Source organism: Papaver somniferum, unplaced genomic scaffold, assembly GCF_003573695.1.
Source record: "Papaver somniferum cultivar HN1 unplaced genomic scaffold, ASM357369v1 unplaced-scaffold_11, whole genome shotgun sequence".
Taxonomy (NCBI): Eukaryota; Viridiplantae; Streptophyta; class Magnoliopsida; order Ranunculales; family Papaveraceae; genus Papaver; species Papaver somniferum.
In genome coordinates, this window is record NW_020619936.1 from 271071 (window position 1) to 283754 (window position 12684).

Genomic DNA, 12684 nt, shown 5'->3' on the forward strand with positions numbered 1-12684 from the left:
TTATTCGTTCCATGTGGTCTTTCGTCACAAATATCATGCTGATGGCTCCTTGCAGCGATACAAGGCTCGTCTAGTTGTTAATAGTAAATCTCAGCAGGTTGGGGTTGACTGTTTTGAAACGTTTAGTCCGGTTGTCAAACCAGCTACTATTTGTACCGTTCTTACTATTGCTACTTCGCGTTCTTGGCCCATACATCAGCTAGATGTCAAGAATGCATTTCTTCATGGTTACTTGACCGAGACAATATATATGCATCAGCCTCCGGGGTTTGTTGATCCTGATCACCCTGATTACGTATGTCGACTACGTAGGTCTCTCTATGGTCTTAAGCAGGCTTCACGGGTGTGTTTTCAGAGGTTTTCCAAGTTTATCACTAATTGTGGTTTTCGTGGTAGTGTGTGTGATCCCTCCCTCTTCTTTTATCAATCAGGTTCCGAGACAGCATTCCTATTATTATACGTTGATGATATTATTTTAACTGCCTCTATTGATGCTCTCCTATGCCACTTCATTGATTTGATGAAAAGGGAATTTGCTATGTATGACATTGGCCCGTTACATCATTTTTTGGGTATTACTGTTACTCGTTCATCCTCAGGGCTATTTTTGTCTCAGTCGTTATATGCTCAGAACATCATTGCACGTGCCTCAATGACAAAATGAAATCCAATGGCTACTCCGGTCGACACCAATTCCAAGCTCATTGCTACCTATGGCCCTGCTCTTACAGATCCCACTTTGTACAGAAGCCTAGCCGGTGCTTTGCAGTACCTCACTTTCACACGGCCAGATATATCCTATGCAGTCCAGCAGGTATGTTTATTCATGCATGATCCTCGAGAACCTCACATGCAGACCCTTAAGAGGATTATTCTCTATCTTCAGGGCACCATTGATCACATATTATTTCTCTCCGTCTCCGCTATCTCTGGCTTAACAGCATACTCTGATGCTGATTGGGAGGGTTGTCCTGACTCACGTCGTTCGACTTATGGCTTCTGTGTCTTTCTTGGAGACAACCTCATCTCCTGGTCATTAAAACGTCAAGCAACGTTTTCTCGATCCAGTGCTGAAGCAGAATACCGGGGGTAGCAAACGTTGTTGCTGAAACAACATGGCTTCGCAACCTTCTTCTAGAACTTCATATACCTTTACGACGTGCTACTATCGTGTATTGTGATAATGTAAGTGCGATATATATGTCTGGAGATCCTATTCAACATCAACGCACTAAACATGTGGAGATTGACATACACTTTGTTCGTGAACGGGTTCGTATTGGTGACATTCATGTCTTACACGTCCCGTCTAAAAACCAGTATGCTGACATATTCACCAAGGGACTCCCACGACATCTGTTTGTTCATTTTCTTTCTAGTCTTAGCGTTTGCTCCTCTCCCGCTCAGACTAAGGGGGTGTATTAGAGAATATATTATCCTGCTTTCCTTATTTTCATAGAGGAGATTATCTCCGGTCATAACTTCTGTAATAAGGAGATTATCTCCGTGATAACTTCTATATTCCCGAAGAGGGATATTATGTTTTTCATATATAAAACGAAATCCTAGTGATCGTTGCTCACTGAGGAAGTTATCATCAATCCAAGAATTACTTTCAAATGAAGCATTTTTAAGGAAAAGTCTTTACAATTAATAACATTGTGGATAATTGAACAGGAACGCGGTTTGAGAAGTATTTTAGCCGACTGCCTGTCTGTCATAATCTGATAAACCAGTCGGATTTTCTTTGCGAATGTATGGATTGGTTGATGGTCGCCATGTCATAGTTGAGAAACAAGTAGCCTTTGTTTCTACGTACAACTGGTCATTGCACGCGTCAATAAGATTATGGAGAAAATTAAAGGAAGAAGATACAAATGAAAAAAAATACACAGTAGAAAATAATCAGTATTATTTACTGAAATTCTATATGAAATTACATTGACTTAAAAAGTTAAAATGTACCAATCTGGTTTAACAAGAATGTATGAGAGATTCTGATGAGGAAGAAGGCTTCGTCGAGGACATCTGAGACAAATTAGCGTTGGAACAATTACTGCATCTACATTGACTACCATCTGTCTGTGAAACCGAGTAATGACCAGAAGCTGAATCAAAAGCAAGTTTGCACATATGCAGTCGTGGTACATAATTATATATCGGAGAAGGCAGCTTTGTTGGAAGATTCACCAGCGGGGATTCGTAATTAAGAAGATTCTTCACTTGCCTAATGGTTGGCCTAGTTGTAGGATCAGGATGAGCACACCATAATCCTAAAACCAACAAACGTTCCATTTGTTGCATGTCGAAATCCATATTTAGCCTTCCATCCGCTGCTTCAACAATCTTTCCATTTGCATAGAGATCCCAAACCCAGTCAACTAAGTTTTCCTTGTTCTGTTCAACAGGCTTCCTCCCACAAGCAATCTCCAGTGCAACGATTCCGAAACTATAAACATCGGATTCTTTGCTTGATTTACTCGTATATATACATTCTGGTGCTAGGTAACCCAGGGTTCCAGCCAACACCGTCGTCTGAGAACCTAATTGATGATCAACCAGTCGTGCTAAACCGAAATCGTCGAGTTTAGCATTATATTCTGAATCCAACATTACATTACTTGCTTTAATATCCCTGTGAAGTACACATTGTTCCCATAATTCGTGTAAATATAGCAGTGCAGAAGCTAAACCAAGAGCTATTTTATACCTGACATCCCAAGTTAGAACATTTACCCCACCATTAAAAAGATGCTTATCAAGGCTCTGGTTTGGCATGAATTCATATACAAGAAGTAATTCATTTCGCTCGTGGCTCCAACCTAGGAGTTGAACCAAATTTCGATGTCTTAACTGGCTAATAATCCTTACTTCTGATTGATATTCTCTTTTTCCTTGTTGTGATCCTTTTGAGATCCTCTTAACAGCAATATCCAAGCCTATACCACTTAAGAACCCTCTGTAAACGCCTCCAAATCCTCCCTCTCCAAGTTTCCCTGCCTCGTGGAAGTTATTCGTCGCATAAACAAGTTCGCTGTATAAGAACCTCTTTGGTCCTGCTCCTTCCTCAAATGCATCGTCCATTGCCCCATCAGAATTCGCTGCATCAAGATCTGACTTCCTTGCTAGGCGCTTCTTTCTTCTCCACCATATAAATATGGTAAAACCAATCAAACAACCAAAAACGTCCAAACCAACAATAAGACCCACAATCAGTTCCGTACGGATGTCTCTGCTTCTTTTTTCAATTTTGGACTTGAATTCCCAGGAAAGGATTTTCTGACAATTGAACACCGTGCCAGTACTAGCCGCCGAAAACCCAACGTTGATAAATTCTGGTAGAACACTTCTTAGATCAATATTATGATGCAAACTTGCAGAACTCGTTCCACTAGAATGACTATAAGTTAGAGTAACATCTAAGTTTTTGGTAGTTGAATTATAACTTATGAATGCATTTGCGGTGGCTCCATTCTTCATATTATTTGTACCGAATGACTCATTAGCCACAGATATCATTGAATTAATGTTGATACCAACATGATCTGGACTGGGATCCCATTCATCTTGATAAGTGTCGAACTCCACTGCAACGATTGGCGAGGTCAATGAGTTCTTTTGGGCTACATCCGAACTCATTAGGCTAAGACATCCCCCGGGAGAATCTGAAAAATTTTCAGACTTGTTGTAAGGCATTAGGAAAAACGTGATACCATCACCATGACCAAATTCAGTGGCATTTATGGTATCTATGACGAAGGAGAAATGTGTTTCCAAATCTGCCACCCTTTTAGCATCCCAAATTTGTACTGGTTCTGAATAGGTTGCACAGCCCATACTTCCGTTGGTTGCATTTCTTGTGAGCTGAATTGCGTTATCGTCTAGAATTGAATCTCCTTGGAGATTTAGTAATTTCCTATCATTGTTTGGGAAACTTGTATACTTGAAGGAGATTGGATTTGCAGTAGTACTAGGAAGAATCAATAATATCGTGATGATGAAGAATAAGAATGAAGAATTAATATGCGAGTTTAATAATAAGGTATTGTACATAGTCATAGTTGGTGATTGAATTGAATCAGTATTAGGTTGTATGCATGCATGAACTAGAAAAATTAGTAGTACATTAACTGCGTTACCTATATCTAAATATGACTTTGAGGGTGTTTAACGCGTACGAATTCAGAGGTTGAAAAGTAGTCGATCTCTCGAGATATCCCCAAATCCGTGCAAAGATAAATCCATGTAGTATTTGATTCCACTTGGAAGTAAGTTCCAATCTTAAATTGAAATTAGCTTCAAGGTGAACCCAGTGAAGGGTACAGGGACTAGACGGAAGTTGGAACAGGACTAGTTCACCTCATTAGCTTTGAATTTTATTTTGTTTTATGTATATATGAAAAATCTTCCTCTGAGATTTTTTTTCTAGAATAGACAACTTTGAAATCTCGAGTCGTTTTCTTGAAAAATCAAACCTTTGGTGATAACGTAATGTGAGGCTCAGTAAGGTGTTCGCCAGTCTTCACAATAATTCGATTGTGATAATACGATGCAGATGCATACTAATGAGAAGAAAATGGTCGCAATCAAAATGGTCCTTTTTATATAACCACTTGTTTGTGTTGAATTCTTCATATCAATACAACTAGCTATGAGTGCATTGAAGTTGTATTAATGCTGTTGGAGAAGGGTCTGAATAATGGTGGCATTCATTGGCAAGACATAGTCACTTACTTTCCATTCCATATAAGAATGGGAAGTTAATATATTAACCTTGTGGACTCATTGTTTATTTGTTGTCTTGTTCCACTATCGATGTAAACGAGTCCGAAATGGGCAAAAACTGAAATGTTAGCGCTCGTGCGTATAGGACTAATGTTAGAAGTTGTGTGTGTTAAGCTTGTAGTTGCAGGAAATTCTACAACCACATCCATTCAATATTATGTGATTCTCTAAGTAATCATGGTGATAATCATTCGTTTATTGATCAAGATCTTGAGATTGAATACAAAATATTACAAAGACTTTACTTGTTCTCCAAATAAACTTTTTCTCTCCTAATTTCTTGTCTAACACCCACTTTAGAGATCTCTTCCAATACACAGTTTCCTTCCCCTTTATAGGGTAATACATAGTGGATGACAGCTAATAGATCCCCTATTTTCGGAATCACTGTGCGTTACAATCACTCATGTACATTCGCTCAACTTCACACACTTTACTCTTTCGCACATATCATCACACTTTACTCGTGACTATGCTGACATCATTAAATACGTCATCCTAACTTTAGTATGTGCGATGGTCTTCGCGTAGATTATATGACCTTTACTTCGCATACATAATGAATGTGCGATATTTCACTCCTACATTTTGCCTCTTCTCATTTCGTTCTCTTTATAAAATGAGCGATATGAGAAATCTCCATCTAAAAAATATCGCACATGCTCAACTTTTCATATTCTGCTTTGCCGACAAATTTCCAGAATGTGAGCTTTCCTAACTTACGCGTGTCTTTTTATCCACTCGTTATCTGATACGTCCTTATAACCGTCTATTTCTATCCATTCATTCTTCGCATCAATGAGATAAAATCTCGAAAAATGGGGGCAAATTTTTCTTATATATCTTCTTTCATTTTCTTTTTTCTTCTTTTTACCTTCTTCTTTCTTTTCCTCCACTTCTGCATTTTAACTGTGATTTCATTGATCTGATTAAGATACATTTTTTTTAACCTATATATCCATCATTCCCATTCTTATAATGGCTCCAGCTGGTAAAAAGATGGAAACTGAATTCACCAAATTGAAGAAAGAATTTGACACAAGAGGCTATTCACATTTTCTTCCTTCCCATTCTGATTATTCATCCAAACTCAATCTTGAGTTAATAAATTCTGAACAGTGGTCTAATCAAAACATCATCATTTCATTAGGACAACTTTTGAATAATCTTCCCATCCCGTTGTATAATCCAGAAATTCCCTTATTCTATGAAATTATATCCGATGATCGATTCAAAAGAGGTATATTTCAGTTGAGTGGAGATGCTATTAGAATAGATTTAGAATACACTCGTCGCGATGCAGGATTAGGAACCTCTTATTCTTATGAAGTGCGAAATGTATTATACCGTGATAAATCCATCAACCCTACGGAGTACAATGTTGATAATTTCTTCAAAAACTACTATGTTGCGATCATGAAAAACGAATCGACTAAATGGGCCATTCTCTTAAGAAGAAAAGATGGTATTTCTGAAGACCATAAAATTATGGGAGATGTTGATTGGAACGACAAATCTAATAGTACTGCTCGCAGGTCTAATGATTCATGCTGGCTTAATTGTCCTGTCATTTTAGAAGGTCCTTATGTATCTGGAAGAGCTTCTGATGGTTCTGATCTTCCCCTTCCTGCGAAACTTTCTGCTTATCAACCTTGGAAGTTTGTCTTATCTGATAATGAGAATAAGGAGATGGTATGAAATTTTCGTATAGATGTTCCTAATTTCGCATAACCCTTCTTTTTTTCTTTTTTTTAATTTCTCATTTTCCTACTCCTCCAATTTCAGGCTGCTAAGAAGGCCAAGACATCACATAATGCGTCATCTTCGCAGAATAATGAAGTAAGAAACATTTTTCTCTTATCTTACACAATATTGTTGCCTCTGTTTCTTACCTTGATTATTCGCGTAGGTTGAAGCTTCCGATATTAAGAATACTGGGAAAGCCAAGAAACAACCCAAGAAATTCGCATCTAAATCTGGGTCCAAAATTTCTTCCTCTGATCTTTCCAAGAAGCGTAAAGAATTTTACCCTTCTTCAAGTTATGAATCCAGTGATGACGATATTCTTGCTTCCGAAGATCCATCAATCTCCTCTTCAATGAAAGAATTATCCAATGTCGGCTCTTAATGATGGTGATCTACAACGCACTTCTGGTATGGTCTTGAAAGTCTGCGATACTCCTATTTTGCATGATCCATCTCTTCGCGGTGCTGCTTCTATAGTAAATCCAAGTTTCCAATATGCAATTGGGTCTTTGGTAAAGTCTGCTTCTATAGTAATATTCTTTCTAGTCTTATTTTCTGACACATAATATCTTTCTTATACTTTCGCAGGTATCTCGCTTATTCTATGCGGTTTCTTCTGATTATCAAAGGAAACTTCTCAGTTTGGGGAAATAAAATACCAAACTTAAGGCTGAAAATTCTACCAACACTGAATTACTTCGCATGGCTAAAGAGAGGAATGATGAACTTATTGGTATGTAATATTTAGCCTTTTCATTCTCCTTATTTTATGTGGTGATTCGAAGATATTTATAACCTTTCTGATGAGGCATCTAACTTTCCTGACGAGGAAATTCTTTTAGAACACCTTAATTCTTCTTTAAACAATTATCCAACCAAAGGATTTGAAAACCTTAACCTGGAGGAATTAAGATTGAACTATACTTCTCTTAGAATGGATCACAGACCCTTATTAACTACCCTTAATAACTCCAAACGTCGTCTTCATGAAAATAAGAAGACAATTCAAACTTTGGAAGTAAAGAAGAAAAAACTCATTAGTGAAAAAGATGAGGTCGCTCTCAAGAGTGCGAAAGCATTAGAAAAATTCCAAGAAGTTGTTCTAAAAGTTCAAGATGAACCTGATTTAGCTTTGAGCGAAAAGAACGCACTCATTGAGGAAAGAAATTTAATCCGTTCTCAACTTCTCATAGAAAGTGAAGCTGAATTTAGTTAGGCTGCTAGAGTTCTGAATGATGCTGGGGAGAATTTAGACGTAAATGTGATCCTTCAATCTGAACATTTTGCATTGGTTAAAGACATTATTTCCAATCACGAATGTCACTTGCTTTTCTTTCATATTTGTGACTTCTTGAAGATGACATCTCTTTTAATTCTAACCAGTTTTTTTACACTTCGCAGACAAAGAAAAGAATTATCTGGAGAAGATTGAAGAGTTAAAGACACAACTTGCTGCTGAAGAGAAGAAACGTCTTGAGGAAGCCGAGAAGTTATCAATGGAGTTATCTTCTCGCAACTCCAAGTATCAGCAGTTAAAAAAGAACTACATCCTCACTGTTTCAAATAATAGTAAGGATGCCATCCGTGCTCGTGATGTAGCAGTTAAGAAAGTCTGTGTTGATAATGACATTCGTCTCTCAAAGTATAAATTCGCAGATGTTCCTCCCAACAAAGTTGTTCCTGATATTATTGATAGTGAAGAGGAATATGAAGAGTATGAAGAAGAAGCAAGTGATTCTGCGGCCGGACGTGATGATGAAGATAATTTAGGCGAAAAATAATTATTTTTCGCTTGCTGTAAATTCTTTCTCTTATTGTAAATTATTTTTCTTCCCTTTGTATATCTTCATGTCTTTTGGAATTTCCTCTTCAATATATATCTTTTGAATATTAATTTTCATTCCTTAATCATAAGTTCCATTTAACTTATATTCGCATTCGCAAATAGCAGAGTTCCATCTTTTTCGCATGTGCATAAGACTATCAAATGGGGAAAATAGCATTCTTTTTATGTTTGCATTCCCATTCTTGCCTCTGCTAGTTGTCACAGATTGATAGGCTAATCACATTTTGTATCATGCGAAACACTTCATAACAAAGTTATATTCTATCAATCCTGCAAAACAAAGTTAACTTATATCTTATTTTTCTCATGCATGAAGAAAAACATTCATATTACTCGTTTGCTCCTATAATCTTTTGTATCTCTTTAAGTTCGCTTATGCTTCTCAGAACATTATTTCGCATGATATATTCAATCTCCTCTGTGCGAGAATTATAGCAAAAGTTACCTTTCCCCTGAGAACACAACTTCTGCCTCTGCATTCGCTCTCCTTCTTTAGAAGTAATCTTTCTGATTCTCTTTGTGTTATTATTCGCATAAGATTCTGCTTCAATATCCTTCTTGTCTATCTTCCCAGATTTAGACACTACATCCACCATTAATCTTTCACTTCTTTGACTATCCTTAGCATACTGCTTCCAATTGCTTCATTTGCATTCCCGTTCTTCGCACTTGTCGATATCAATTTCTTGATAATTTCTACCTTCATTTGTATCTCCTCTTATTATGCCAAGGCCTTGAGGTAAAGGAAATTTTATGTATTGGTGAAATGTCGAAGCCACGCCCAAGATACTATGCAACCATGGTCTCCTAATCAGAGTATTATAAGGTGATTCAACATCAACAACACAAAATAAAATTTCTGTTGGCAGACTTCGCAGAGAAATTCGTATTTTGACTTTTCCTTTTGGCTTGTTTGCAATGCCATTGAATCCATAAATTTTGTAAGTTGAAGGAAGTAACTCGTCATCTCTTGCACCCATAGTCTTGTATGTATGATAAAAGAGAATATCAACAGAACTCCCAGGATCTATGAGTATTCTATTTATAGCCCAAGTATTCGCTTCATTTTCTTCTTCATCGTCATCATCTATTTTTGCTTTCGGATTAATTCCCAACTCCACCACTAATGAACACTCATGTAATTCTCCTCCTCCTGGTGTTTCTTCCGCACTAAACGAAATGGTCTGTTTTTGCCAATCCTTTAATGGTGATATCTTCGCAAGGTTTAGAATTTCTCTTACGTTATTATCTCTCGCATACACACGACTTAAGATGTTGTCATAAAAATCTTTTATATTTTTGAAAGAGTGTATAATCGAATTGCAATATAGGATCTTTGCCTTCGCACCCACTTCAATTACAAATGTGTTCTTTCCTTTCTTTTCCTTGCTCGATCATTCTCAGTATGATTTTCCTCACATTTCTGCAATTATTTGTTGTGTGACCATGAAAGCGATGATATACAGAGAATTCTTTGCTCCTTCTGCTCGGTGGCGGCTCATCTCCTACATTATGTGGTTCAGGAATTTCTTCCATTAGTATAACAGCTTCCCAGACTTTGTCTACTGTGGTATTCAACTTTGGTAAGCTTATTTGTTCCCAGACCACCTTTCCAGTCCATTGTCTTCTATTATAATATGGTTGTTGACCTTAATATCCTTCCGGAGGGTTATCCATTCTTTGAATTTTATTATTTCTTCCTCGAATATGGGATTGTCTTTCTTTATATTCTCTTTCAAGCTCCTCCTGATATGCACTACCCATGGCTACCAGTTTTTGTTCAATTTCTGTAATTTTCTTTCCTTGACTTCCCTGCAATGTACAAGTAACCGCAATATACTCCTCTTGAAATTCACGCAACTCCGACATTATGATGGTGTCTTTTATCCTGAAAATCTGTGTATATAATAAATCCGTAGGAAAAAGAGCATTGATAAAAGCTAGTATAAGATATCGTTCATCTACTCTTCTGGCCATTTCACTACACATGGTTCTCCAACGTGTTGTTAGATGACGCGAACTTTCATTGACCCTTCTACGAAGTCCAAAGGCCGTCTCAATTCCTAGTCTTGACATATTCTTCCTGATATATTGTCCTAAGAAGACGTTCTGTAAATGACGTAATGATCTAATAGTTCCTACTGGTAATCCTTCAAACCACTGCAAGGCTTCTCCTGTTAAGCTCGCAGGAAAATATTTACACAGCACCGCATCATTTTCTTCCCATTGCAATAGATATTGGCTATAGGCTTTTATGTGTTGTACCACACGTACAACCATCAATATACTAGTGAATACTAGTAAATTGCATTTTGGCGGTATTATTGCAATTTAGATTTGCCTTTCAAAAGGTGTTTTTCCAGCTTCCTATACTGCTTCCTCTAATTTTCTTCTTCCACCATTTTTTCGCGTAGTCATCATTTCTCTCAATTCTGTCATTTCTATGAGAATTTCTTCGCTCATAGTTTGGTCTAAATCATGTTGCATAGGTCTTTTTAATCTGGCTTGTCTTAATCTATTCTCATGATTATTCTAACGCATGGCCTCTTCAATTTCTCTTTCTTCAGCATCTTCTCTTCTTCTTCTTCTACGCCTTTCTCTTTCAGCTCTCGCACGTTCATGAATGGCAGTGTTTCTCGCTTCTTCTTCTTCGTGTTTATATTGATCCATCAATATTTCTCTACCATGTAATAATAGAATTCTCCCTTGTTCTAGATCATCTTCTCCGTCATTATATGATTCATGGTGAGTGCGATGACGTTCGGCTATATCTTGAAATACGTTGTTCCTTTGACCTTCTTGTCGACGACGGCATTCCCGAGGCTGCTCATACCGGTCATATACCGTTCGTCCCTCGTCGCCTTAATCTTGTAGATTATCATCTACTTGCAAGTTCTCATCAATATTACCTAATGTTTGCTCTCGCCTGGCATCTCTTCGATTAGATTGAATTTGTCTTGATGAACTTCTGTTGGTCCTTGATCTTGATCGTGTAGCGCTTCTTGATCTCTGTTCATGCAATATGAGATTCCCTCCTCTTAAATCATCATTCTGGCGTATCAAATTTGCACGCTCTTCATCTTCTCTTTGTCTTTCTGCAATCAATCTTTGTCTAAGTTCTTCAAGTGTCATATTTTCTTCATTGCCTTCAATCCTTTCTGCATCTCCAGTTTTCTGTGTGTCTTCTCCGGTAAAATTCGTATGTGCAGTATGAATACTCACTCTATCGTAATCAATATCATTGTTCCTCTCTTGTGTACGCTGAAGTCCACTAGGAACATCATTTCTTTGATTTTATCTTTCTCCTTCCTCTAGTTGTTCAGGAATTTCATCTCTTCTTCGTTCGAAAATTCTTTTACTTCTTCTGGCTGCCGCCGCTTGTTCAACAGTAGATTTGATTCTTACCATGTCCACTTTCTCGTATCAAAGGAAAAGCTACTTTGAAAAGGATTAAAAATATGTGATGATGTAAATCTCAAATGTTTTAAGAAAATTGCTAGGTCTTTAATTCTGGAAACTTGATTTCTAAACGGATTCACCAACAAGATATATCACTCCAAGCTGTTTCTAGCGCCAAAATATAGTTGCAGGAAATCCTACAACCACATTCATTTAATATTATGTAATTCTCTAAGTAATCACGTTGAAAATCATTCGTTTATTCATCAAGATCTTGAGATTGAATACAAAATATTACAAAGACTTTACTTGTTCTCCAAATAAACTTTTTCTCTCCTAATTTCTTGTCTAACACCCACCTTAGAGATCTCTTCCAATACACGGTTTTTTTCCCCTTATATAGGGTAATACATAGTGGATGACAGCTAATAGATCCCCTATTTTCGGAATCACTATGCGTTACAATCGCTCATGTACATTCGCTCAACTTCACACACTTTACTCTTTCGCACAGATCATCACACTTTACTCGTGACTATGCTGACATCATTAAATATGTCATCCTAACTTTAGTATGTGCGATGGTCTTCGTCTAGATTAGATGACCTTTACTTCGCATACATAATGAATGTGCGATATTTCACTCCTACAAAGTTGTTTGATTTGAACCCATCATTAGAGTACTACTTGACAAGATATATATAACCATAGTACTCTGCTTTTAAGGATAATTTGTGCAACAAAGTGAATACACAATAATATCACTATAACACTCCAAATATATTCATAAAAAAGTGAAGAGCTCACATCTACTTTACTGACGGCTACAGCCTACACACATACCAGTTATCGCCCCGCCAGGGTATCAGTAAGACCAGACACAGACATGGCAATGAAGTGCTTGGTAA

At 37.2% G+C, this 12684-nt stretch overlaps 3 protein-coding genes across 3 annotated transcripts; 1 reads left to right on the top strand and 2 right to left on the bottom strand.

Annotated features, from left to right (window-relative positions):
* The first annotated feature begins 670 nt into the window (after positions 1-670).
* On the top strand, positions 671-1093 carry LOC113328531 (uncharacterized mitochondrial protein AtMg00810-like). The gene has a single exon (XM_026575612.1). It carries the CDS (start codon positions 671-673, stop codon positions 1091-1093), a length of 423 nt encoding a protein of 140 aa, XP_026431397.1.
* A 785-nt stretch (positions 1094-1878) lies between these two features.
* LOC113328515 (L-type lectin-domain containing receptor kinase IX.1-like) lies at positions 1879-4324 on the bottom strand. The gene has a single exon (XM_026575595.1). The coding sequence runs from the start codon at positions 4057-4059 to the stop codon at positions 1975-1977; it is 2085 nt and encodes a 694-aa protein (XP_026431380.1). The 5' UTR covers positions 4060-4324; the 3' UTR covers positions 1879-1974.
* Positions 4325-10027: 5703 nt separating this feature from the next.
* On the bottom strand, positions 10028-10657 carry LOC113328532. Its single transcript, XM_026575613.1, has one exon. It carries the CDS (start codon positions 10655-10657, stop codon positions 10028-10030), a length of 630 nt encoding a protein of 209 aa, XP_026431398.1.
* Positions 10658-12684: the final 2027 nt, after the last annotated feature.